Below are 27,624 nucleotides of genomic sequence, written 5' to 3' on the forward strand. Positions count from 1 at the left end.
TAGAGTTTTTACTCTCAAGGCATAATTCTAGACTATTCTCCAAAATAGTTAGGTCAGTTCACAGCGTCCCCGTTTTCTATATCTAGAGCAGATTGTTAAATATATTGTGTGTGAAAACTTGGAATTGGGAAGCAGTGATCACTCACAGTCAGTATAGAGGCTTCTAAGAATGAATGATATACCAAAGCAATTTTATTTTATTTTTTTGGTAAGGTGACTAGGTTGATTGATCAAGGGGGTGACACAGTAATCTGGATTTCAGTAGGCACTTGACAAAAAAAATCTTTTGATATTTTAACAAACAAAATGGAGAAAAGTAGGCTAAGTGAGAAGAGTTAGGTAGTCATATGTGTTTGAACAATCAAATCCAAAGAATATTGATATTGATAAGAGTGCCAGGTCTGGAGATGGGAGATCCTAAATTCAAATCTAATCTAATAATTCCTGGCTGTGTGACCTGGACCTGGACAGGTCACTTAACCCTAATTACCTGACCCTTACCACTCTTCTGCCTTGGAATTGAACAGAAGGTAAGGGTTTAAAAAAGAAAAAAAAAAGGGAGTCCAAGGGACCCTGGGCAGCAGACCCCAAACTGTTCAGTTAAGGAGCTTCTCCCCTGCTACAGGAATTCTTCTGCATCCTGGGACCCTGGAGAGAGGCTGGATAATTGTGCCCTTAATTCTCCAGGAAGCCAAGCCCACCTGTGTCTGACTGGATTTTCTCTATTCTCCCTCCCTCCCCTCCTGGTTTGTCTCTGGCTGCCACCCCTCCCCTTACCAACACCAAAGGCAACATCTAAAGGTCCATGAAATTGTCTAATGAAAAGCCTTTTGGGAGGGAGGGTTGTTTTTTTCTGAGTCTTATCAGCTCTTTCCGTATTTACAAAGTAATGGTGATTCATGTACAACCTATATCATATTACCTGGTGATTTGGGGAGGGCAGAAGGAAGAGTGGAAGGGAGAGAGCAGAGATTGTATAATGTCAGAAAATGATTACTGAACATTGTCTCGACATGTAATCCGGAATTTTTTTTTTTAAATTTAGGAAGTCCATGGTGATGGTGATGGTGATGCATGCAGGGATTTTCTTTGTTCTCCCTCTCTGACCTCCTGCTTTCTCTCTTATTGCCACCTCTCCTCTTGCCCCTTGCCCCACACCAAAGGTCACATCCTAGGGTTTATGAATTGTCTAATGAAAAGCCTTTTTTATTAGAAAAAGAAAAGGAGAAAAATCGCCCCCAATCCATAAGCCTCAAGAAGCACAGAACTTGAGGCTTGAGGCTGATAAGCATAACAAGGGTACTGTGCTCCTGGAGGGTCATTTATCAAAAAGGTGGAGTGGTAAATGTCAATCATTCATTTTGACATTTGCTGAATGCCTACTGTGTGCAAGGGACAGTGACAGGATGGAGATACAAATGCAAATAAGGCAAGATCCCACCCTGTAAATACTGAGCATCACTCAGTATACCATGGAGGCTATACAGCAGGAGCTCAATAATTAATCAGTGATTAATAATGTTTTAGAAAATCACAAAACCTAACTACCCTATATCTTCCAGATCCCATTTCATCTTGGCCCCTCCAATAGATTGTCCCCCCTTCTGCTATCCTTACTCTTTCACTTATTTTCAATCTTTCCCTCTCTCCTGGCTCTTCTCCTATTGCCTACAATCAAGCCCACATCTCTCCTCGCTTGAAAAAGCTCTCACTAGATCCTTCAGTACCCAATAACTATCTTCATTTCTCTGCTACCTTTTGCAGACAAACTCCTTGAAGAGGCTTCTCTTACTCTCTCCTCTCATTCTTAAAAACTGACTTGTCATTCTACCAAAATTGCTCTCTATAAAGTTACTAATGATCTCCTGGCTGCCAAATCTAATGGTCTTTTCTCAATCCTCTCTTCTTTGCCCCTCTGCAGCCTTAGACACTGCTGATTGCTCTCTCCTCCTTGCTTTTCTGGGGATACCACTCTCCTGGTTTTCCTCCTACTTATCTGACCACTGCTTCTCTGTCCTTCCTTTGCTAGAGCTTCCTCCAGATCAGCCCCCTGTCATTATAGGTGTCCCTGAGGGTCCTCTTTGTTTTTCCCTCCCTACTACTTTATTTGGTGATCTCATCAGCTCCCAAGGATTTAATGACTCTCTTTATGCTGATGATTCTCAAATCTATCTTTCCTGCCCCAGTATCTCTCTTGATCTCCAATTTCGCCTCTCCAACAGCCTTTCAGATAACTAGAACTGGATGTCCAGTAGACATCTTAAACTCAATGTGTCCCACACAGAATGCATTATCTTTTTCCTCCACCTTCCTTATTACCGTAGTGAGCAACACCATCCTTCCAGTCTCTCATGCTCACAACCTAAAAGTCATCTTGGCCTTCTCACTATTTCCCACTCCCTCCACCCTCCTATCCAATCTGTTGCCAAGGCCTGTGGATTTCCCCTCTGCAATATCCCTCATACATATATACATTCCCTTCTGTCCTGACACTGCCATCACTCTAATGCAGGTCCTCATCACTCCATGCCTGGGTTATTGCAATAAACAGCTGAATGGTGGGATTGCTTGCCTCAAGTCTCTCCCTGCTCCGATCCATCCTCTATTTGGCCACCAAAGTGCAGGTCTGATCCTGTCACCTCCTCACATGGCAAACTCCTATGGCTCCCTACAGGATAAAGTACAAAATTCTCTATTTGGCCTTCAAAATACAGAACCGAGCCCTCTCCGACCTTTCCAGGCTTCCTACACCTTATACTGTGACACATACTCCTTGATCCTGTGACACCAAACAAGACACGGCATCTCTTGGTTCCAGGCAATTCCCTCAGGCTGTCCCCATGCCTGAAATGCTCTCCCTTCCCTAATCTGGCTACTAACTGCCTTGGCTCCCTAAAGTCTCAACTCAAACTCTGTCAACTGGAAGCCCCCCCTCCTCTTCATGGTTTCACATTTATCCTGTGTCTAGCTTGCTTCATATAGATTTGTTTGTGTGTTGTCTTCCCCAACAGATTACATGCTCCTTGAGGGCAGGGACTATCTTTTGGCTCTTTCTATTTCCTCAGTGTTTAGCACAGGGCCTGGGTCATGACAGGTATATAATAAATATTTATACTGAATGAATGAATAAGAGAATTAGAAGCCAAAATTACCCTATCATTGATGTCTCTCAGTGACAGCTGAACCTATGAGAATAAATCAGAACACCTGCTTCTATTCCTCCCTCCCCAGGTCACAGTTTATTTGATGTTCCTCCAATATTACTTTTTTTTTTAAACCCTTACTTTCCATATTAGAATAAATACTGTGTATTGGTTCCAAGGCAGAAGAGCAGCAATGGCTAGGCAATGGGGATTAAATGATTTGCCAGAGGTCACATGGCTAGGAAGTGTCTAAGGCTAGATTTGAACCCAGAACCTCCCATCTCTGGGCCTGGCTCTCAATCCCCTGAGACTCCCAGCTGTCCCCTCCAATATCACTTTAAAAACCATTAGAGGGAAAAAAAAAACCATTAGAGGAAAAAAAAGATGGGTCCACATTCTAACTGATCACAGAGAGCCATTTGTTCACCTTTTATAACATATTAAAACATCTCAACATTCTTTCATAAGTATTCAAAATAGCAACTCAAAGAAAGGCCAGAGGACAAGTTTTCATTGACAACCAAACAAAACAAACATATAGGCCATTTAATTTCCTCTTGTCTTCAGCCAAGGAAAGTTTTCTTTGCCAACATAAAGTGGATTGGATCCTTCTGAGTAAACTAAATTCAGCTGCAAGAAAATATGTCTTGAGATTCACGTCCTCATCATTAAAAATACCGACATTGAGTTTCTCCATTTTAATGAAGGTTAGTGTAGAAATCTGAAGCCCACGATGTTAATTCACAGTTCACACACTCAATCTGACCCAGTTTCAAATTCCTATCTCATCAAAAACTTCACCAGAGCAACTATTAAGCAGAAAGCCTGACTTAGAAACAGTCACGAGATGACTTGAGCTGTCCATACACAGGAGACAGATGGTGCAGAGAAACCCAAACTTCAGGTAGTCAACAACAATAATAATAATTTACATTTGACTTTAGCCAGTGCCTGGGCACATGAAATTTACAGCATGTCACACACAACAACAGAGCTGCACTCTGCTAAGGTTAATCAAGGATAAGAAGGCTGTTCAGCCCCTCCAGTTTGTTTCACTTTTGCTCTTGAACCCCCAAAGCTCAGCACATTGGTGCTGGCACATTAATGGGCATTTAATAAATTGGTCCTAGCTACCCCGCTCAGGGTTCTCCATTAATGGCCCACCATCAGAGAGGCAAGCACTCCTTCTCAGCTTCCATCACAGACCTCAAGTTTCTTTCCATAAAGTTACTCCCTCTTCATACCTAGAGAAGTCTGACTTCCTCCAGAGCTTCCCTTGGCTAGAACAGCTAGTTACCAGAAATTTTCCTGTAAAATGGCATAGCAATTTAGAAGGTGAAGAGATCAATTTCCCTCAGGTGTCATTGTACACCTGAGCTGGAAGTGTTGCAAGCAAACCGATGTCCTGTAGGCAGCCTGGATAGTGAAGGTTGAACAGTGGTATCCCCCAAGTGAGTTGATAAACTACTTAAAAAAAATAAAAATGAGGTATGAGTCTTGTTTGAAAATGATGTCTATATCGGTTCTTTATAAACAAAGAACTTTTACTGTCATGTTGGTTAGAGTCTCACAGAAAAAAAGACAAATTAAAAGACCAATAACCAAAATCTCACTTTCAAAGCTTGCATTGCTTCTCAAATAATGGAGTTTGGGAAACATTTCTCATTCCTCATCCATTAAAAAAAAGTTTATTCAACAGTTATCAAAATCACATAAACACAGTGACCAGCTAACTACAGCTAGCATTCATTCCCCAACCAAAACATAGAAACTTAATTGAGCTCAGCTCATTTAAAAAAAAAGAAAAAGAAAAAAACAAAACCTTTTCAAGCTTCATAGTTGAGAGGTATGTGGCTCAACATTTGCAGTTGAACTAGGAAAAGATGGAAAGTGGATTTGAAGATTGCATTGCTAAGAAGTAATGTATTTTCCTAACTGGCAACCATAAGGAGAAGAGAGTGCTACAGATAGATATTTTAGTCAAACTGTATTTTCTTTCACATCATGTAAATATTGTTGGTCTTGGGTTCTGGGCCATCTCCTCTGTGTTTACTTTAAATGATTAAACATTAACCAAAAAGAGGAAGAGGAATAACTGCTTTGATTCTCTTCTATTTATGAAATGAAAAAAAAAACTGCATCAAGAGAATAAGCTTGTATATATGTGTGTAAGAGTATTCACTGGGATTTCTTAATCAAGTCACAGTGAGTGGCTCCAACAGGCACCAGGTAAATGCACTGACTCCAGAAAAATTTCAGACACTTCTCCATTTCCCCCTATAGATTTCTTGAGATGTCTGAGCATTAAATTGCATCATTTAATAACCTAATTCTGCTCTAGAACTGTGGTTTCCTATGCCAACAAAGGCTAATGATGCTAGGTGGGTGATCCTGGGCAAGTCACTTAACCCCCACTGCCCAGTCCTTATCACTTTTCTGTCTTGGAACCCATACTTAGTATAGATTCTAAGGTGATAAGAGTTTAAAAAACAAAAACCAAAGGTTAATAATGCACTCTTCCACCTCTACAACAACAAAATAACTTTAAAGTTCAAATTGATGCTTGAAATAAAAATCTTATATTTACCAGGCCAGTTTTAGTGTAATCACACTGCAAAGTTCTTCAAATGCCAGTAATTTATGCATTATTCTAAGCAGTATCTCACACAGCTGATATTTGATTTCTTGAATTGTAGTTTAGGAATTTAAAGCCTTTGGGGCTCTCCCGGTAAAAGGGTTGGGCTTAGTAAATGAATTCGGTTCATAAGGCACCTAGTAACAGGAAAAGTGGTCCTGGGCCCACCACCAGTTTCTTGTATTAGATAGGAAACGGCTTTCCTGGAATGATCTCTGATCAAGATCAGCACTCAAATGACTTTTTAACCAAATCCAGTCTCCAGTGAGGCTGCTCCCGCCCAGTCCACTCTATTTCTCAAACCTCCAGATCTGATTCTTCTCTCCACTGATACAAGTTCTCATGTGCACATCAGGCCGCCCCTCCGCTGTCCGGTGGGCACTGAGACACAGGCCAGACTGGGGATGATAGATGGCTCCATCTTCTTTAAAATGCCAAATCATCTCTTCGGGAATAGGGGCCCCCTCCTTGGGGCAGTATTGCATTCCAACGGCATCTTTTTGCTTCGGGGCTACGAGGCACAATTCCGTCTGGACACTAAACCGCAACTCTTTCTTTAGGGTGTACTCGAAGAACTGGTTGCCTCCTTGTCCGTGGCAGCCAAAGAGGGAGAGGTGCGCTTCTGTGGGGTCCCGCTCCGGAGTTTTGTAGTCGAGACATTCGGAGGAGATGCCCACACTGCGAATAGCCCCGTGCCAGCCAGGCCGATCCTCCGGCACCCGCAAGGCAGGAAACACAGTTTTCAAATACCAGTCAAAACTCTTGCAATTCAACCGTTTTCTTAGGAGTTTTCTCTCGGACACATCCCCGTAACTTTCCTTCCTCGCTAAGGGGTTGCGATTGTAGAAGTGCTCTTTGTAGTCATCCATCCACACCTCCGCGGCTCGCACCGTGTTCTGCCGGAAGTTGGGCCTGGCGTAGGGGGCTCGCTTGGGGAAGACGTGGCCCACGTGGGAGCACGGGTGAATCTCCAGCGCCCCTCCGCACTGCCAGACCCTGAACGACAACTCCAGGTTCTCCCCACCCCACACTTCCATGCCAGTATCGTAAGTGCCCAGGTACTCGAAATATTTTTTACTGACTGCAAACAGCCCTCCGGCCATGACGGGGGACTTGATGGGGTCCGTCCGGGATTGCCATCGCCTCCTCTCGTGCTCCGGGACGGGCTGCCACTGGAAGGTCAGGTGCCAGTCGAAGCCGCCGATCACAGGCTCCCCCTCCTGCATGTAGAAGTCGAAGGTGTTCCAGTCGATGGTGTCTATGACAGGGCAAATGATCACGGACTCGTCTTGGCCGATCCTCTCCAGCAGCGGCTCCAGCCAGCCCTGGTTGCACTCGCAGTGGCAGTCCAGGAAGGTGAGGACCTCCCCAGTGGCAAAGGTGGCTCCGATGAGGCGGGCACGAACCAGCCCCTCGCGCTTCTTGGTCCTGATAAGGCGCACTCGCTGCAGGCTGCTGATGTAGGTCTCCAGCTGCGCCTTCAGATACACTTTATCGCTCAGGTCGTCCACCAGGATGATCTCCTTGAGCAGAACCGCGGGGGCCGTCTCCAGGACGCTGTGGACTGTGCGCAGGAGCGTGGACCAGGCTTCGTTGTAGAAGGCGATGATGACCGAGGTGGTGGGCAGCCTGCGGTAGTCGAAGCTCTTGAGCCTGCACTCGTACATGCGGTCGTCCCGGATGTGGCGGTGCAGGGAGATTCTGTCGCTCAGGTAGATGTTGATAGCATACTTCTCGGTGAGCTCCTCCGCCTGCTGCTTCTCCGCATCCCCCTGAAGCTGGAGGTGGCTGGCCTCTCCCCACTCGCCCAGGGCGCCGGGGTCGGGCGGGGGCTTCTTGTACAGGGGCTGCGCAAGGTCTTCCGGCGGGCTGTCCCACCTGCCGGGGGTGAGGCTGTGCCCAGAAGGGGCACCCCGGAGCGATGCCACGCTCAGCTCCAGCACCACGTAGGCCACCGTGAGGGCGCCCAGCAGCACGCAACCCTTGCTGAGCCAAACCCACCTGGCCTGGACACGCACCTTCATGGCTGGTGCCCGCGCTGGAGCCGGTGCTGCCCTGCTGCTGCTGCAGCAGCAGCCGCCTCCCGCCTCTGTTCCCGGCCCAGCCCAGCGGAAAAGTTTGTGCAGCCGCTGGGCGGGGCCGGGGCCACCCCAGGCGCGGCGCAGCACAGCACGCTGAAGCCTAAACTCCCGGGCTCACTACTTCCTCCAGAGCGCCCAGGGAACTTCAGGGCACAAGCTCCCTCCCAGGGCACTCTCACGCCCACGCAGGCGCAGCCGGGCCCCAGAAACCCGCCTTCCTCCGGGCCTGACCCCTCCCTAAGCCGCGCCTCCAGCTGGGCAGGGGGCGGGCGCCCCCTCTTCCCCACTTGGGCCCCGCCACCGAGCCAGCACAGGACTGGGGAGGAGCTTTTCGGAACTGGACCCGGAGGGACCAGCCCTCCCTACCTCCACCCCAACTCCCACGGTCCATCCCACCCTCGCTGGAAATCTCTGGGCTGAGTCAAGCCCAAGTTCCTGTCACAAACGGGCTGCCCTTAAAGGCTCACTGCTTTTTGGGAGCAAATACAAACCCCTCACTTTGGAGGTAAGGAAACAGAGGCACGGGGAAAGTGTCTGCATAAGCAAGGTCGGAGTACGTGGGCCCCAAAGCCAAATTTGGAGCTGATGAGGAAACTGAGGCAGAGAGCGGGTGAGGATCCAGACCCTAACCCCTGTGTCCTGTCTCAGTCCTTAACACGGTCCGTCATCCCTCCTGTGACTGAGGGTTAAGAAGAAAACAAAAGGGGGAGGGGAGCGTGCCACTTACCAAGTCGTTTGGCACTGGGGCTGAAGTCCACACTGGTCACTGCAGCTTTATGGCCTTTGAAATAACGTTCCAAAATGGGATCCTCCTGGAAGGACAGGCCAGCAGGGGGTCAAAGGGCGGCTGCCCCATTTCAGGGAGGAAGTGAAATTCCCCTTTCAGTGACCCACCGGCCACGAAGGAGCTGCTAGCCAACAGGTGGAGGGGGCCGGCCACCTCTGCTGTCAGCCTCTCCCCATGGGAGCACCTGTCACCTTCGGGGTAAGGTCACTGCCGACAGAAGGCTGCTAAAGCAGACGGGTGGAGGACCCCCACCAGGAGCACTCCGGGAGAGGAAGGGGCCACTCTGCCTTACATCCAGTTCAGAGCAAGATAAGACCCCCCCCCCCCATGATGTCACAGGTCCAAGGAGGAGCAATAGCAGGCAGGTGAGCCCCACTCCCCATCAGAGGGCCTTACAAAGGTAAGCAAATGGGCAGCTTCCACCTTCTCGTGGAAAACTGGAGGTGAGAAGGTGTGGTGGATATGGGACACTGGGCTTTGGAATGAAGAAGTCCTGGCCTAGGTTCATTCACTTCTCTCTGTGCCTTGGTTTCTTTCTAAAATGAAGAGGTTGGACTAAATAGCCTCTGAGGTCTCTTTCAGCTCTTAGCTTTGGAGCAAATTAAGAGTAGCATCATCTATTTAGAGCTGGAAGGAACCTTAAAGGCCCTTTAGGCCATATCTTTCATTTTACAAATGGGGAAACTGAGGCTAGAGAGGTTCCTTGACTAGCCCAAGGTCACACAGGTAGCGGAATCTCAGTCCTCTCCATTTAAACAAATGAACAAAAAATTCACCAACAATTTTCACTTCTGACAAGAGGATCTGAAGGGCTAAGGAGCAGGACCGTTGTAAACCTCCCTTGCATAGAAACAACTGTCCCTCACAAATAAAGAACAAGGCCCCTTCCTTTTCAGTCCTAGCCAGAACAATTTCCAGCCTTCCCTGCAGACTAACCCTGAGAGAGGTGGTTGGTATAAATGAACCCATTCAAACAGAGCTGCCCTTTCTCACCCTTTTTGAGACACGGACCCCCTTTGGCAGAATCTGCCCTCCTCAGAACCTCGTTTTATTTTGTTTTAAGCCCTTACCTTCTTAGAACTGATACTAAGTATGGGCTCCAAAGCGGAAGAGTGGCGAAGGCTAGGCAACTGGGTAAGTGACCTGCCTAGGGTCACACAGCTAGGAAGTATCTGAGGCCACCTTTGAAGCCAGGACTCGGCTCTCTACCCATTGAGCCACCTCACTGCCCGTAAAATCATGTTTTTAAATAATCCAATGACAAGCTAGATTCCACGGAGGAGTGAATGAAAATGAAGATGAATTTCCCCCACCAGTCCAAGCTCATGGATTGTTGAAATGTGTGTACAGAGTCCTTGGGAGGCCATGGACCCCAGATGAGTTAAGGACCCTTGGACAAAGTGATAGCCAAGTGCCCCTGAGCCTCTAAATCCTGCGTCCTATGAGGTCCTTTCTAGCCCGGGAGTCTGGGATGGAATTAAGCAGGAGGATGAGTCTGAGGCTGACCATGGCACCCTCCGATAAGGGACAAGGCTTGCAGCTGCTGCTCTGGCTGGATATGATAGCATTGACAGGGATACAAATTTTCTGGTCTTTCAACAAGGATTTACTGTGTGTGTGAATTACTGGGGATACACAGAGAAACTAACTGTCCTTGGCCTCAGGAAGCTCGTAGTCTACCAAAGGAGCCAGCACACCACTTCCAGGCAGAAAGAGGAGCCAGGAAACAGGGAGCTCGGTTCACAGACGGGCTTTCCCCACTGACTGACTAAGTGATAGAACAAGGCAGCTCCACTCTCAAGGGCCAGCTTCCTCCTTTGGAAAATGAGAATCGGACTAGAACTCTAAAGTGCCCTTCCAGCTCTGAATCAGACGATTCTATGAGGTCCCTCCTAGCCTCAGAATGTGACAAATGTCCACCAGGGAATGCTTCTAACAGAGAAACAATGGCTCTGCCCTGGCACTGGCCCTCCAGCCACAGGTAGGTGTCTTTTTTTTTTTTTAAACCCATACCTTCTGTCTTAGTATTAATTCTAGGACAGAAGAGTGGCTAGGGCTAGACAACTGGGGTTAAGTGACTTGCCCTGGCCACATAGCTAGAAGTGTCTGAGGACAAGATCGGAACCCAGCACTTCCCATCTCCAGGACGTAGTAGTACAGTTGTCTTAAATGTTTTTGGACTCCCAGCTCTCCTACTCACTGAAGGTCCTTGGGCAAGGAACCTCCACTCCCTTTAAGTGCTAGCTAAAATCCTGCCTTGTACAGGAACTCCTCTTCATTCTAGAGCCTTCCCTTGGCTAATTCCTTCCATTTATCCAGCCTATGGCTTGCTTTGTTTATTTGTTTGCATGTTGTCCCCTCCATAAGGCTGCAAGCTCCTTGAGGGCAAGGGCTCTCTTTCCTCTATTCCTACCCCCAGCTCTTAGCACAGCACTTGGAATATAGCAGGTCTTTCCTCTCCCTCCCCCTTACCTTCTGATTTAAAATCCTATCAGTTTCAAGGTGGAAGAGCTGTAAGAGCTAGGCAATTGGGGTTGAACTGTCCAGGGTCACAGTGCTAGGATGTGTCTGAGGTCACATTTGAACCCAGGACCTATGTTTCCAGACCTGGCTCTCTATCCACTGTGCTACCCAGCTGTCCCAGAAAAGAAGACTTAAAAATAAAAATAAATAATAATAAACCTTAGCTTTTGTCTTAGACTGATACTAGGTATGGATTCCAAAGGATTCCAGCAAAGGCTGGGGATTTAAGTGATTTGCCCAAGGTCACATAGCCAGGCCAAATTTGAACCCATTACCTCTCTCTCCAGGTCTGGCTTTCTATCCCCTGAGCCTCCTAGCTGTCCCCATAGTGGGTCTTTACTCAGTGATGATGGGCTCACTTTCAGGCTTCAGTTTCCTTCTCTGTAAAAACTCTAGGCTGGTCCGTGCCCCTTCCATCTATCTCCTCTGGAGAGTTCTGGCTCACAGCCTAGTGACCTTAGGTAAGTCCCTTGGCCTCTCTATGCCTCAGTTTTCCCTGTCAGACGAGGGAGATGGACTCGACGGTCCCTCGGGCTTGGTGGAGTGTCCCTGGGGATGCCGCTAGGTTGCCTTTGACTCACTTTAACCCCTCGTCCAGGAGGCGGGGCTGGGCAGTCCCTCCTCCGCCTCCCGCGGCACCAGGTCTCAATTTCCCCGCCGGTCCCAGGCAGGGCAGGGCTGTTGCTCCGGAGCCCCAAGGTCCGCCCCCTCTCTGTCCCCCTCATCTCAGCGGCCCCCCCCCCCTCACTCTCCCCACCCAAGCCTATCCATCCTTACCGGAGCGAAGGCCATGGGGATGCGGCCGCGCCAGCGCCGGGCGAGAGGAGGGATGGGGCGGGACCGGCAGAGTCGGGGGTGGGCACGGCGGGCGGAACCGTGCGGGGCCCGGAACCGTTTGGCGGCGGCCGCGGCGTGGGACCGTCACAACAACGACGGCGGCCCAGTCAAACCCCCCGCGCTCCAGCCCCGGCGAGGCGAGCCCCGATCGCGCCCAGGTCCCATTGGCCGGTTCCGCTTCCGACCTATGATGTCAGCGGCCCAGTCTAGGCCTTCGATTGGCTTGGGGTTCACCTCCAGCCGGCAGGGGGCGATACTAGGACCCGGCGGGAGTCCGCCCCGGGAACCGGGGAGAAGGCGGGAGGCGGAGCGGGAGTTGTTGGGACCGACGCGATCTGTGATCGATTATGCGTTAAAGGGAACGCGTCTGTAAGGGAAGGGCTCGAAAGTGATCCTCCTCCCTCCTGTTACAGACTGGGAAACTGAGGCCCAAAGAGGAAAAGAGACCAGGTAAATATCAGCGCTGTAGTTCAAACCCAAGGCTCCTCTCATTACGTAACACTGCGCATTCTCCATCCTCCTCTCTTTCTTCGGTCCTCTATTTCCCTCCCTCTTTCACCCACTTTCTTTTATAACTGTTGCCTTCCTTCTTGGAATCAATAATGAGTATCTGTTCCAGGGTAGAAGAGTGGCAAGGGTGAGGTGCTGGGAATGAATGACTTGCCCAGGGTCACAAAGCTGGGAAGTGACTGAGGTCACATTTGAACCAAGGACCTTCCACTTTCTCTTTCTTCACTCCTACTTCTTCCTCTAATCCTTCTCCGCTCCTCCTCCTTTCTTCTGCTTTTCTTCCCCTCTTCTATCTCTCCATTTTTCCCTCCTCCCTGCCTTCTCCATTTTTTCTGATCCTCTCCTCTTTCTTCCCCATCTCCCCTCCCTCTTCTCTCCACTCACTTCCCCTTTTCCTTTCTCTCTCTCCAACCCTCCACCTGTTCCCCTCCCCCTCGCCTTCCTTCTTTTCTCCATTCCTCCCTGCTCCATCTCTTCTCGCTTCCCTCTCATCATCTTTTCTCTTATGTTCTGACAATCTTCCTTCCTCTCTCCCTCCTTTCTTTCTCTTCCTTTTTTGCTCCTTCCTTCCTTCCTTCCTTCCTTCCTGCCTTTCTCTCCCCTCATTCTTTCCCTTTATATCTCTACCTGTTTCTCTCTCCACTTCCATCTTTCCTCCATACTTCTGTCTTCTTACCCTCCCTTCCTCATCACCCCTTGCCCACCTTCCTGCCTTTGCTTTGCTGTCTCCGGGGGTCCCCTCCCTTCCTATTTTGTCTCTAAAGACAAAAATTCTCACTAAAGGTTCATCCATCTCTTGCCCCTTCAGTACTTTGAGGATAGTAATAATCATTGAGGTAGCATACATGTCCTTAAAGCCAGGAAGACTTGGGTTCAAATCCAGCCTTCAACATAGCCTGGCTGTGTGAATCTGGACAAGTCACCTCTCAATGTTCTAAAGATAAGTTACAGAAAAGATGTCCACTTCCATGGGTGGAGGAAGTCCCCTCACTATAGGGATCCCTAGGAACCACCAATCAAATCCCTGCCTACTAATAATAGTGACCCTTTATACAGCTCTTTAAAGTTTGCAAAATAACCCTGTGAGGTATGTGCTATTGTTATCTCCATTTTATAGAAGAAACTGAGCCAGAGAGAATAAGTGACTTGCTCAGTATATGGGGGACTAAAGAAAGATTTGTCAACTAACTCAAATTTGTCAACCTCTTTAGAGTTTATAAGGCATTTTTCTCTCATCATCCAGTGAAATAAGGATTGAAAATATTATTGGCTCCATTTTTAAAGATGATCCAACAGCCTAAGAGAGGGAAAGGACCCAAACCATTTGGGTATTGATTGTAAAAGGCAGGATTTGAACCTAGGCTTCCTATTCCCAAGTCCAGGGTTTCTCCTAGTATCTCTCTGGATTTCTCAGATTCAAAGGACTAATTCTCCTGGATTTCTCAGATTCAAAGGACTAGTTCTCCTGAGCCAGAGCTGATTCCTTCCTTCCTTCCTTCCTTCCTTCCTTTCCTCCCTCCCTCCCTCCCTCCCTCCCTCCCTCCCTCCCTCCCTTCCTTCCTTCCTTCCTTCCTTCCTTCCTTCCTTCCTTCCTTCCTTCCTTCCTTCCTTCCTTCTTTCCTTCCTTCCTTCTTTCCTTTCCTCCCTCCCTCCCTCCCTCCCTCCCTCCCTCCCTCCCTCCCTTCCTTCCTTCCTTCCTTCCTTCCTTCCTTCCTTCCTTCCTTCCTTCCTTCCTTCCTTCCTTCCTTCCTTCTTTCCTTCCTTCCTTCCTCCCCACCCCTTTACCTTCCATCTTTGAATCAATACTGTGGGGGCATCTGGGTGGCTCACTAGATAGAGAGCTAGGCCTGGAGATGGCAGGTTCAAATTTGACCTCAGACACTTCCTAGCTGTCACTTAACCCCCATTGTCTAGCCCTTACTCCTCTTCTGCCTTGGAACCTATGCAGAGGATTGATTCTAAGACAGAATGTAAGGGTTTAAAAAAAATTTCCAGATTCTGAAACTAGTTCTTGGTCCACTACTCATGGGTATGACTTGCTGTGAAGGAACATGACATACTTGTTCATTTGATGCCTTTCATTTTACTCTCCCACTTTTAGTGAGTGCAAACCATCCTGGAGGTATGCAGACCACCCCACTGGGAACAAACTACGAAAACTATTTTCCCCTCCTCATCTCTCCCTTTTCTATTCTTCTCTTCTCTTTCTCCAAAAAGTAAAATAGCTATGGGTCTCTATGGTCACTTCTGGGCAGCAGGAGAAAACCAGCCAGCTAGAAACCTGGATACCACTTAGTTTCCCTGCTTCATAACTGTAATAATATTTGACTTTCATACATGACTGTACATGTAAAATATAAATTGAATTACTTACCATATCAGGAAAGGGAGGGAGGGAGAGAAGGGGAGAGAATTTGGAGCTTAGAACTTTAAAAAATGAATGTTAAAAAAATTGTTTTTGTTTTAAATCCATACCTTCTGTCTTAGAATCAATATTGTGTATGGGTTCCAAGGCAGAAGAGTGGTAAGGGCTAGGCAATGGGGGTTAAGTGACTTGTCCACAGTCACACAGCTAGGAAGTGTCTGAGGTCACATTTGAACCCAGGAACTCCCTCCTCTAGATGTGACTCTATCCACTGAGCTAGCCAGCTGCCTCCCAAAATTGTTTTTTACATGTAATTGAAAAAAAATAAAACATTATTTAAAAAAATAAAAAACATATAAAAAGAAGAATCACCTCCACATTAAAAAGTAATTTGCATTCATCTTCAAGAAGTCAAATGTCAACAAGACTATTGAGGCATGGGATTGTACTTGCTTTTGGTGTTCGTTGTTTCAGTTGTGTCTAAGTCTTCATGACCCCATTTGGGGTTTTCTTGGCAGAGATACTGAAGGGGGTTGCCATTTTCTTTCTCCAGCTCATTTTACAGAGTCAAGTGACTCACCCAGGGTCACACAGCTAGGAAGTGTCTGAGGCTGGATTTGAACAAAAGAAGAGGAGTTTTTCTGACTCCACCTCCAGCGTTTTAGCCACTGCAGCACCTGTGTACTTACTAGTCTTTATAAATAAGTAGTCTTGATTGTAATTTTAGTGGTAGCATGACAGAGGGACTCCCTTGGATGACTCCTTGGAAGCTGCTTCTGAGCAGCATGACCCTGGGTAAATCATTTTATGCCTCACTGTCCCCCAAGCAACCTCCTAAGACTCTAAAGCGATAGATGGGCCTGCCATGTAGAAGGGGGCGCAGCACACCAGCCAAAGAGGAAACCTCCCTCCTCCCCCCTCCTCCCAATACAGAAAACGCTTATTTCTTCTCTCTGGCTCTTTAATCAATGAATCTGCTTTGGGAAGCGCTTGACTAGACCACGTGATCGTCAGCCTGGGACAATTCATTTGCGGTGGGAGAGTGCCACCTGCTGTTGAGAATGACGCATTACACTCTCATCCCACATGGACTTTAACTTGAATTTTTCTCGGGTTCATAGCTCAGAGAGGTCCTCGGCAGCTCCTATGATTCATACACATGGACCCCTGCCCTCACCGATGTTCCGTCTGAGAAATAAGAATGATCATAATTAATAACAATAATAATGATAGCCTTAAATCTGGCCTCTGACACTTCCTAGTGTGTGACCTTGGACAAGTCATTTACCCCCATTGACTAGCCCTTACCACTCTTCTATCGTGGAACCCATATTTAGTATCCTTTTTAAGACAGAAGGTGTTTTTTATATATATATACCCAGGGGAAGAGTGGTCAGTTCTGGAGTCAGGAGGTCCTGGGTTCAAATGTGGCCCCCCATACTTTTAAGCTGCGTGACTCTGGGCCCAACTTTACCATTCTTTTGTCTTAGTATTGATTCTGTGGCAGAATGTAAGGATTTAAAAACAAATACAGAAAGGTGTGAATGCTCTCAGTCCAAAATGGCGGCCATCCTTGAAAGACCTCAGTAAAACCATGGTCCCAGGACTCTGAGATGGCATAACACTGTGCCAAGCTCCCAACCAAGAGATATCACTATCTTCTTGTAGAATTCTAGACCAGCAGTTAGAAAGTGGAAAGTCTTGAGTTCAAATCCTGATTCAGTCACTAGCTGTGCGACCCAGGACAAATCATTTAACTTCTCTCTGACTCAGTTTCCTCATCTGTAAAATGAAGAAAATAATAGCACCTACTTGTGCACAAGTAAATGCAACTGGACTGGGTTCACTTGGGCCACAGCGAAGAGAGCACCAGGCCTGGACACAGGAAGCCTCATCTTCCCGAGTTCAAGTCTGGCCTTGGACACTAGCTGGGTGACCCTGGGCAAGTCGCTTCACTCTGTTTGCCTCAGTTTCCTCATCTGTAAAATGAGCTGGAGAAGGAAATGGCAAGCCAGCCCAGTGTCTCTGCCAAGAAAACCCTGGATGGGGTCATGAAGAGTTATACAGAACTAAAAAAGACTAAATAACAACAGTTGAGTGGGGAATCATGGGAATTCCCCACTCATAAATTCCTAGGCCCGAGGGAAGAAGTCAGGACTTAGCAAGAGAACCATCTTGGAGATCTGTCCTTATTTCCTGATGTTTAACATGACTCCTTGTGCATAGAATGGCCCCAACCAATATTTCTGGAATTGTTGAATTCCAGAATTCACTTAGCGCCGATACAGCAGAAATGAACCCTGCCAGTCCACTTTTTTTCTGTTTCATACATCAGTATGTTGTCCCCAGCTGTCGTTCATTTGTGACCGCCATGGACCATATCTCCCTAATGCTGTTCCATGAAGGCTTCCTTGGCAGAGATCCTGGAGTGATGTGCCAGTTCCTTCTCTAACGGCTTAAGGCAAACGGAGGTTAAGTGACTTGCCCAGGGTCACACAGCTAGCAAATATCTGAGGTTGCATTCACGCTCAGGTCTTTCTGACTCCAGGCTCATCGCTCCGTCCACTGAGTGAGTCACTTGGCTGCCTCCGCCTCTCCTACCCCACCCCCACCAGAGCTATTCCATGTGACAAAGAGCATATTTTTGAGAGGAAAAAATAGCACAACTGATTGATAAACTGAGACAAGACTAAAAACACGTGCAATGTCTGATCCCCATGGCTCCATGAAGGGGTAAATTGGGGGTGTCTTCTATCTCATCCTTTAGATCCTCTTGGTCTGTGTCATTTTGTTATATATACTTTTTAATAACTCTTACCTTCAGGTGTAGAGTCAATACTAAGTATCAGTTCCGAGGCAGAGGAGTAGTAAGGGCCAGGCAATGGGGGTTAAGTGACTTGCCCAGGGTCACACAGCTAGGAAGTGTCTGAGGCCAGATTGGAATACAAGTCCATCAGTTCCTGACCTGGCTCTTTATCCACTGAGCCACCCAGCTGCTTGCCCCAGAGGTACTTTTAATTTTTTGGTTTGTCATTCTTTCCATTTACATTGTTATAGTTACTTTGTATGGTGTTTTCTTGGCCCTTGCTCACATTACTCTGTATCAGGATTTATAAATCCTTCCATGCTTCATCACATATATAATTTCTTTCTTTCTTTTTTGTAAAACCTTTACCTTCCAGCCTGGAATTGATACAAAATATTAGTTCCAAGGCAAAAGAGCGGAAAGAGCTAGGAAATGGGGGTTAAATGACTTGTCTAGGGTCACACAACTAGAAAATGTCCAAGGTTGGATTTGAAGCCAGGCCTTCCTGTCTCTAGGCCTGACTTTATCCACTGAGCCACCTAGCTACCCCACATATATCATTTCTTACAGCATAAGAATATCCCATTACATTTGTCCCATGCTTTGTTTATCTGTTCCCTAGTTGTTGGGCGTTTACTTTGTTTCCCATTCCCATTCTTAGCTCTCCCAAAAAGTGCTTCTGTAAACATTTTGGAGTATATGGGGACTTTTTTCTGATGACATTCCGTTTTAAGAATCTCTTGCAAAAGTCTGTGCTTAATGGAATATTTTGAGATCATTTCACATGAGGATGCATAATCTGTTTTTTTTAAACCCTTATTTTCTGTCATAGTAATAACTTTAAGACAAAAGGGTCAGGGCTAAGCAAACAGGGTTGAGAGACTTGCTAAGGATCACACAGCTAGGAAATGTTGGAAGCCAGATTTGAATCTAGGTCCTCCTGACTCCTGACTTGGCACTTTATCGACTGTACCACCTAGCTGCCCCTGAATGCACCTATTATTGATGCTCAATTTAATTGCCTGTACCAAATATACACATAGGGCCATGTTGGTAAACCTATGGCATGTGTGCCAGAATATGCCGTAGGGGGCTAATCCCTTCCCTTTCTCCACGTGTGCCTGAGGACATTTCTCTCCTCACCTGCCCCTCTGCCCAGCAGCCCAGTGGAAGTGCTCTCTCCCTCCCCTGTCTGGGAGGCTCATATGCAGCATGAGGGTTGTTGTTTGGGCACTCAGTTTCTAATAGGTTCACCATCACTGACATATGGGGAACCAAAGGCTTGGTGATCAACCAGAATGTAAGCCCTATAGGGATCCTTCCAAGAAGGCACAAGGGCCTGCAGTGGTCATGGGTCTATGCCCTAATACACATGCCTCTTTCTAATAGTCACTCTAGCATGATAAGACTCAGTGGGGGCCATCTCCATTTCTACAACCCCTTCTGACTTATTCCTCATCCGGATCTCCTTATTGACCTACTAATTGGTTCTAATAAATCACTTTCTCCAAGGTAATTGCTAAAGTAGATTGCCTTTCTTGGTCCTCACTTTCCTTTATTTTTTGGACACTCTTGCCTGCCATTCTGGATATCATCTCCTACGTCTCTGGCTTCTCTGGCATTGCTCTCTTCTAGCTCTCCTCTTACCCATTTGGGAGTTCCTTGGGCTTCTTTATGGGTGGCTCTCAAAGCTCTGCCATGATCCCACATTTTTTCTTAATTCTTTCCTTGATGATTTCATTGGCAACTGTGGTTACTATACAGAGGACACCCAAATCTATACAATAGAACCTTGTTTTACTCAAACTCCACATACATTAATTCAGGTATGTGCAAGTTGCAACCAAAAACATAAAAGGCAGAAAAATATGTAAAATAAAAATATTTAATTACATGCTAAATTTGTGCCATTTCCCCAAACAGGATAAATTCTCGAAGCAGCTTTCCCAATCGTGCTCATTCTCACTCTGAGAAGCATTCGTGTGAGTCATTACAGTTTTGTGCCAAACACCAGCTCCTGCATCCGTGTTTGTCAGGAGTTCTCACTTGTAATGTGTCCACGTTACAGCAGTGCTTCTCTGTTTCATTGACACTATCTAGTTATTTATTAATAATGGCCCCAGAGGCAGCTGAATGGCTCAGTGGAGAGAGCGCCAGACTTGGAGACAGGAGGTCCTGAGTTCAAATGTGTCCTCAGATACTTCCTAACTGTGTGCCTCTGGGAAAGTCATTGAACCCGTTATCTAGCCCTTACAGCTCTTGTGCTTGGAATCGATATGGATAAGGGTTTAAAAGAAAAATAACAGCCCCCAAGTAGAAGAGTAGTGATGCCGATAGTTCTGATAAGTCCGTAAGAAAAGTCGTAAAGTGCCTAGGTATTTTCAGATAAGAAATACTTATTAAATAATGCTGTTTGCTATACTGCGATTTTCCGCTTACTTGAAGAGTCTTGGAATGTCTTGGCCAGATTCTATTGGATTCAGTCCTAACCTATTACCTTTAACTTCAATTCAGCATCTGCTAACAGCCTTTGAGATCTGTACCAGTGTCCCACTGGGAAATCAAGCTCACCATGTCGAAAACTGAACAGCACCTTCCCCCATTACATTCTTTCTTCGAATTTACCTGTTTCTCTGGGAGTGCAAGCAGGGACCACATTCAGTCACCACCTGGTCACCAGTTTCAAAGTCTCTTCCTTCTCCCTCCCCTCCCCCGTAATTAATTAGTTGTCAAGTCCACTCAATGCTCCCTCTTTCATTTAGCTCTTCTCTCCAATCATGAGGCCAGTAGCCTAGCTCAAGCCTTCATCCCTGTTCACTCCGAGAGCCTTCTAGTGGTTTCCCTGACTCTAGTAATTCCTTTTCATGTTTCACAAAGAGGACAAAATAATTCCCTGAAGACATGCATTGGAACGTGGCATTTCCCTGATCAAAAATTTTCCTTAGTTCCCTATCACCTCTAGAGTAAATTGCCCAATCTACCTGCAATCTACCCCATCACCTTTCTTTCTGGAATATTACATCCCTTCACGTCGATTCATTCTAGGAAAACTGAACTACCAGCTAGCTATTGCCCGTACTCACCATGCCATCTTCTAGATCTGTGCCTTCTTACACTTCCACCTCAGCTTTGTCTTTCATGTTCCTTTTCTTCCTTCAGGGCTCTGCTTAGGGGCACCTTCCCCATGAAACCCTTCCCTGATCCCCCTTCTTTTTACTGATTGCTCCCTCCCAAATAAACCTATGTGGCCATGTCCTTTGGCCACACCATTCCCTACTTTGTAACATGTCTGTCTGCGTATTGTTTGTATCTTTACCGAAGTCAATTTTGAGCATCCGAAGGGCAAGGGGTGATTCACTTTTGTCTCTTTGCCTCCGGTGCCTAACATGAGAGCTTGGACCTTTGTTTTCTCAGTCCTTTCATCTTTTACCTACCATGAATGACTTCCTAAACTTAATCTCTGTTTAATAAATGTGTGTTGTACTGAGTTAAGAACAAGATCTATACAAAACAGAAGAGCCAAGTCAGGTTTCAGAGTGGAAATATACCTCAAAGGACTGATATAGCTCCCAGGATACTCAGTGATATGACAAGGGTTTAGACCAGGGTGGTGACAGTGAGGATGGAAAGGAAATAGCTACCAGGAACACTTCAAAAACAAGACTTGGTGACTGGCTGGACCAACAGCCTCAAGGAGAAGTCAAAGATGGCAGTGATGTTGGAGGGAGGGGGGCGTCTGGTTTGGACAGGGGAGATGATGTGTTTGGGTTTCAAAGTGGTTTGTAAAGTGATAGTGAGGACATCCAAATGGAAATGTCCAGGAGGCAGATGGAGATAAGATCCTGGAGCAAGAACTGGGATCATTGAGAGCGGTAACCTGAGCTTAGAATCTTTTTCCACCATTTTACTTCCTGATTCTGTTTCTTTATAAATTATAAATTTGCCTATGTAAAATTAACTTCCATTCGAATCCTGCTTTACTGTAGATTGCAACAGGAAAATACTCTCCTGATAAAGGAGACTGAATTCCCTGAAACTGGGATACTCTCGTGTAAGAGTAAGATGTGGTCTCCTCTCAAATAGCATAAGATCATGGGATCAGTATCATTGGCAGAAACCTGCATGTTCTCCTCTCAAGCCTCCTCCAAGATGACCTTAATGCATATGTAGGAGAGTCCCATGGTGCCTTTAGAGAGATGATGGAAAAGCTGGCCTCTGGCTTAGTACTTAATGATATTTTCATTATTTTTTTGGAGATAAAATCCTGATTTTCCCCAAACATTTGGCATCCTTCACACCTTTCCCCCTCCACATTCTCCTTGAGAATCAACCCCTCAGTACCCTCCAAATCGTGTATTTTTTTGAACTCTGGTTCAATTTCTCTGCCTGTAGCCCCCCTCTGCCTGTGTCTCTCTCTATCTCTCCTTAGAGTTGATATTAAGTATTGGATTCAAGGCAAAAGAACAGTAAGGGCTAGCCAATTGGAGTAGAGTGACTTGCCTAAGGTCACACAGCTAGGAAGTATCTGAGATCAGATTTGAACCCAGGACCTCCTGTCTCCAAACCTGGCTTTCTATCTACTGAGCTGCCTAGCTAACCCCCATCTTTGTTTGTTTGGTTTTTTTTTTTAGCATTAATACTGCCTCTTGGTACAGTATGTCAAGATGTGTGACACAGAATTCACTATTATTGATATAAAAAAATAATTATAGAAATTTTGATGGCACTTTTCTATTCTAGGGCAGCTAAATGGCACAGTGGATAGAGGGCTGGGCTAGGAATTGGGGAGACTCATCTTCCTAAGTTTAAATCTGGCTGCAGGCACTTACTAGATGTTTCTGGACAAGTCACTTTACCCTGATTGTCTCAGTTTCCTCATTTGTAAAATGAGCTGGAGAAGGAAATGGCAAACCTCTCCAGTATCTCTATCAAGAAAACCCCAAATGGAAAAAAAAATTGTACAAAAATATTTATAGCTGTGCTCTTTGTGGTGGCAAAAAATTGGAAAATGGTGGTGGTGGGGTGTCCATCAATTGGGGAATAGCAGAACAAATTGTGGTATATGTTGGTGATGGAATACTATTGTGCTCAAAGGAATAATGAACTGGAGGAATTCCATGTGAACTGGAACAACCTCCAGGAAGTGATGCAGAGTGAAAGGAGCAGAACCAGGACAACATTGTACAGAGATGAATACACTGTGGTACAATTGAATGTAATGGACTTCTCTACTAGCAGCAATGCAGTGATCCAGGACAATTTTGAGGGACTTATGAGAAAGAAGCTATCCACATCCAGAGGAAGAACTGTGGGAGTAGAAACACAAAAGAAAAACAACTTCTTGATCACATGGGTTGATGAGGATATGACTGGGGGTGTAGACTCTAAACAATCACCCTGGTGCAAATTAATAATATGGAAATGGGTTCTGATCAAAGCAAATGAATAAATAAATAAAATATGATCTTGCAGTTTTGGAAGTGTAAGATTTTGCAAATTCAATATTTAAATCTATAACATAAGTCTATTTACTAATTTGTTCTTCTGACTAAGTTTGTTCTACCTTAATTGAAGAAGCACGAGATAATAAATCTGACTAGAACTGGGTGACCTTTATAGCCTAGGCAGCCATAAAGATTGTTGTATGTTTAAAAAAAAATAAAAACTCTTTTTCTGTTTCTCTGAAAAAAAAAAAGAAAGAAAACCCCAAATGGGGTCTTGCAGATAGAGTCAGACCCTACCTAAATGGCTGAACAACAACAACTTTTCTGTTCTTCATCTGGTCATTGACAATGGATTGTAGATCTGGAGATGGAAGGGACCTCTGCGGTTGATCAGTTGTGTCTGACTCTTGGTAATTCCATGGGCCATTTTCTTGGCACAGATATTAAAGAGGTTTGCCTTTTCCCTCTCCAGTGGTTAAGGTAAACAAGAGATTAAGTGACTTGCCTAGGATCACACAGCTAATGACTATCTGAGGCCAGATTTGAAATCATGAAGATGAGCCTTCTTGGGGCATCTAGGTGACCCAGTAGATAGAGCACCAGGCCTGAGGACGGGAAGTCCTGGGTTCAGATCTGACCTCAAACACTTCCTGTGTAACCCTGGCCAGTCACTCAACCCCAGCTGCCCAGCCCTTCTTGCTCTTCTGTCTTGGAACCAATAGTCAGCATCAATTCCAAGATATAAAATAAGGGTTTAAGAAAAACCAAGATGAGCCTTCCTGACTCCAGGCCTGGCTTTATCCACTGTGCCCCCTAGCTGGCCCAGACCAGCAATGTTTAGGTGGGTCAGACTTCAGAAATAATCCAATTATGCCTTCCTGAGAGCTGCCTTTAGATAAACCCGAGAGGACACACCTAACCTACATGGGAAAATGCACAGACTGCACATGGGTGAGATCACAGACTCATTGAAGTGCTAAACTGAGCTGAGGCCATATTCTTCCAACTGCAGGATCTCCAGGGTTCTGGGAAACAGCAAATCTTCCAAGTCTACCCTAGAAGCTAAATTAAAGACATTGCTCCTGTGGTTTTTTAGGAACGTCGTTTAAACTCTGCTATTCCCCCTCCCCCAGTTAATAACTACCGTCATCATACCTGAACAGATCAAGGATCTGTGGTTTTGTGAGTGGGCGCTTGCTCCAGCCCCCCATGCTGAGCCCAGTGCCTTGGAAGACCTTTGGGAATTGTGGTGGCAAAAAAAAAAATCATTCCCCAACTGCCAACTTCCATGGGACCGTCTAAACTTAACTGCGATAGTGCTGGAAGCCCAGACAGGCATCCCAGCCCTGCAGGGCCTTGGATTTGAAGCCTTTCCAGCATCAGAGACTATGCTAGAGCTTGTACCCTGCTGGCACAGCCCTCAGAAACCCAGAGGTTGCCCCCCAGCCATGATCGTGGGGTCTTGAAGCCAGCTCCCTATCCACTATGACACCCTGCCTCTCAATGGGAATAACGATTACTCATATTTATTCACATTGTTCAGCTTAAAATAAAAAAGCTACGAAGTACTTTCGTCCCCACAAACCCATGAAGTCCTCCAGTGTTCAAGTATTCAAATGGACTGATGAGTGCAGAGATCCGAGAGAGAGAGAGAGAGAGAAAGACAGATACAGAAACAGACAGAGACAGAGACACAGAGAGAGAGAGACAGAGAGAGAGACAGGTATAGACAGAAACAGAGACAGAGACAGAGAGACAGAGAAAGAGACAGAGATAGAGAAAGAGACAGAGAGAGAGAGAAAGAGAGAGAGAGATACTTGGGGGTAAGAATATAGGGCGATGGGCTATATCAGGTTTATTGGTTAGGCCAGCATCATAACCAATAATTTGATGCAGGGCTTCATGGCTGTCTCTTAAAAACCAAGGGCCAGCTAAGCTGCTATCCGCAGTGTAATAAATAGATTTTAGGAGCTCATTATTCAGCTCCTCTCTGGAATGTCCAAGACATCTTTAATTGGTGACATTTAATTATGAAGTGGTCCATCAGACCCTCAGACCTTACCCAAACTGCCAGGTAGACAGACACATCCACAGGAAAAGAACCCTTGCCTCTTTCACTTATTAACCAAATTCTGTAAAAAAGGAAGACATTCTTTGGGGTACCTAGGGACAAAGAAAATGCAGAAAGTAGCAGATGACACAATATCTCTGAACCAGACTCAGAAATACACAGTAATTCCCCCTAATAGATAGGAATTAATACAGTATATGCCAAATAAACTCTCAGAAGTCAATCAGTCACTCAGTCAACAAACAACAAATGTGTCAGATGATGGGCTAAACACTGAGGATACAGAGAAGAGCAAGAGATAGTCCTTGCTCTCAAGGAGCTTGTAGTCTCAAGAAGAATCTGGCTTGATATCCTCTATCCATCCAGTCTTTTCCATGAGGGCCACTATTAGCATCCATCAACCAAAAAAAATGTTGAACACCGTCTTATTTTCCAAAGGCTGGATAGCTGCCATGCACTTCACCTCTTCTTAAGAAGGCAAGTGATTTGCTAGAGATTATACATATGCAATCTTGCAAAACATTTCTATATTAATGCCATGTTGCAAAAGAAAACACAAATTTAAAAAGTGTTTTCAAAAGTATGTTTTGAGAGGAAAGCTGAGTGGTGGCTCAGTGGCTCAGAGAGCCAGGTCTAGAGATGGGAGGTCCTGGGTTCAAATCTGGCCTCAGACACTTCCTAACTGTGTGACCCTGGGCAAGTCACTTAAACCCCATTGCCTAGCCCTTAGCACTCTTCTGCCTTAGAACCAATATACAGTATTGATTCCAAGATGGAAGGTGAATTAAAAAAAAAAACACATTTCTTGAATTCATTTTTCAGATATTTTCTTCACTTGACCCTCATTACAACCCTGGGAAATAGGTGCTATTTTTATCCTTACTTTACTAGAGAGGAAACTGAGCCAGAAAGAAGTAATGTGACTAGCCCAGGGTCACACAGCTGTTAAGAATCTGAGTCTGGATTTGATTCAAGTCTTCTAGATTAGGTACAGTGCTCCATGCACTGTGGTGCCATCTAAATGTTTAACTAATAATCCAAGGCATATTATATGCCAGTCATATGACACCATACATAAGTAATGTGTTAAGTGAGGATACAAATAAAAGCTAAAACAAGCTTCTTACCTTCAAGGAGCTCACATTCTAATGCCAAATGTCTTCACTGCTCAAAGAGATCACCTTGGCCTGATGTCCTTGACCCTGGGGTACACTATTCCTTTGGGGGTGTAAAAATGATTTATTCATTATGCCTAGGCGGTATAAAATTAATTTATTATATCTAGATATTAGAAAGTTAATTTATTAACATGTAAGTGATATAAAATTAATTTATCATATCTAGATATTAGAAAGTTAATTTATTAATATGTAAGTGATATAAAATTAATTTATTACATCTAGATATTAGAATGTTAATTTATTAATTATACCTAGATATTATAAAATTAATTTATTATATCTAAATGTTATAAAATTAATTTATTAAGTGTACCTAGGTGTTATAAATTTGTTATATCTAGATATTAGAGTGTTAATTTATAAATATGTAGGTGGCATAAAATTAATTTATTAATTATCCCTAGATATTATAAAATTAATTTATTATATATAAATGTTATAACTTAATTTATTACTTATATGTAAGTGGTATAAAATTATTAAGGGAGGCATTGAGAATATTTGGTAAATAATTATATATTCTATTAAAATTATTGCTCTGTTTATTTGATTTCTTTTGCCTATATTCATGGTAAAGTGTACAATTTACTTCTTTTCCTGTTGACTTGGTTAACTGAATGCCAAGAAGTCAGGGATAGGAAGGCCCTAACCTCACCCATTCCCTCATTTTAGAGATGAGGAATTAAGTTCCCAAAGAAGAGAAATTGTGTTTGAAGTCCTTCTTTTGGTTCCAAACCATATTTCCAGGCTCACCCCACATCTCTGTCCTTCCCTCACACCCCAGTTCAGCCAGATATGCTTCTCCATCTCCCATCTCCGAATCTGTCTTTTGGAGGACAGACAGACTATCTGTCAGAGACATTGTCGGTCCCCTGTGCCTGGAATGTACTCCCTCTTCACTCTTCACCCAGAATCCCTTTCTTCCTTCAAGATGCAGTTGAAGCACCAGCTTCTTCCTGATGCTTTTCCTGATTCTCCCCAGTACTGGTGTCATGCTTCCCAAACTACCTGGCCTTCTCTCACATTCATTCTGCATACACTTGTATATATGTACCAGTTGGCTTCTTCCGCAATAGAATATAAGTTTGTTGAGAGCAGGAATTGTTTATTTTTTCCTCAGTGCCTAGAACATGGTAGATCCTTAATAAATGCTTGTTGATTGGGTGCTTGATTGCTCAGGTAAGTGGCAAATGTGGGGTTACTGCTTTCCCATTTTCAAATCCAGCATCTTTCTCACTAAA

The 27,624-nt window shown here is 45.3% G+C and overlaps 2 protein-coding genes and 1 long non-coding RNA gene across 12 annotated transcripts in view; all 3 read right to left on the reverse strand.

Annotated features, from left to right (window-relative positions):
* Window positions 1-12,078, reverse strand: part of POC1B (POC1 centriolar protein B) — a 92,117-nt gene extending 80,039 nt beyond the window's left edge. For 8 of the 9 annotated variants that reach the window (XR_001624725.2, XR_001624724.2, XM_056798620.1 and 5 more), the window contains exons 1-2: window positions 11,947-12,078; window positions 8,587-8,671 (exon numbers count right to left, since the gene is read on the reverse strand). Coding sequence is in view for 6 of the 9 variants with exons in the window: in XM_056798620.1 (XP_056654598.1) it covers window positions 8,587-8,671; window positions 11,947-11,961 (100 nt within the window). In the remaining 3 variants the exon portion in view is untranslated. Of the gene's footprint in view, window positions 1-5,730; window positions 5,868-8,586; window positions 8,672-11,946 lie in introns of those variants that run through there. The other variant, XM_056798619.1, reaches the window with a different exon arrangement.
* Window positions 175-8,567, reverse strand: GALNT4 (polypeptide N-acetylgalactosaminyltransferase 4). The gene has a single exon (XM_016425705.2). The coding sequence runs from the start codon at window positions 7,800-7,802 to the stop codon at window positions 6,069-6,071; it is 1,734 nt and encodes a 577-aa protein (XP_016281191.1). The 5' UTR covers window positions 7,803-8,567; the 3' UTR covers window positions 175-6,068.
* A 3,743-nt stretch (window positions 12,079-15,821) lies between the features above and the next one.
* On the reverse strand, window positions 15,822-26,419 carry LOC130454502 (uncharacterized). Of its 2 annotated transcripts, none has more exons than XR_008912104.1 (2): window positions 26,330-26,419; window positions 15,822-16,069 (listed from the first exon to the last, which is right to left on the reverse strand). It is a non-coding gene; the product is annotated as an uncharacterized LOC130454502 (long non-coding RNA). The 2 variants fall into 2 exon arrangements; XR_008912103.1 differs by lacking the exon at window positions 26,330-26,419 and adding an exon at window positions 25,194-25,295.
* Window positions 26,420-27,624: the final 1,205 nt, after the last annotated feature.

Source organism: Monodelphis domestica, chromosome 5 (genome assembly GCF_027887165.1).
Source record: "Monodelphis domestica isolate mMonDom1 chromosome 5, mMonDom1.pri, whole genome shotgun sequence".
In the NCBI taxonomy this organism is placed as follows: domain Eukaryota; kingdom Metazoa; phylum Chordata; class Mammalia; order Didelphimorphia; family Didelphidae; genus Monodelphis; species Monodelphis domestica.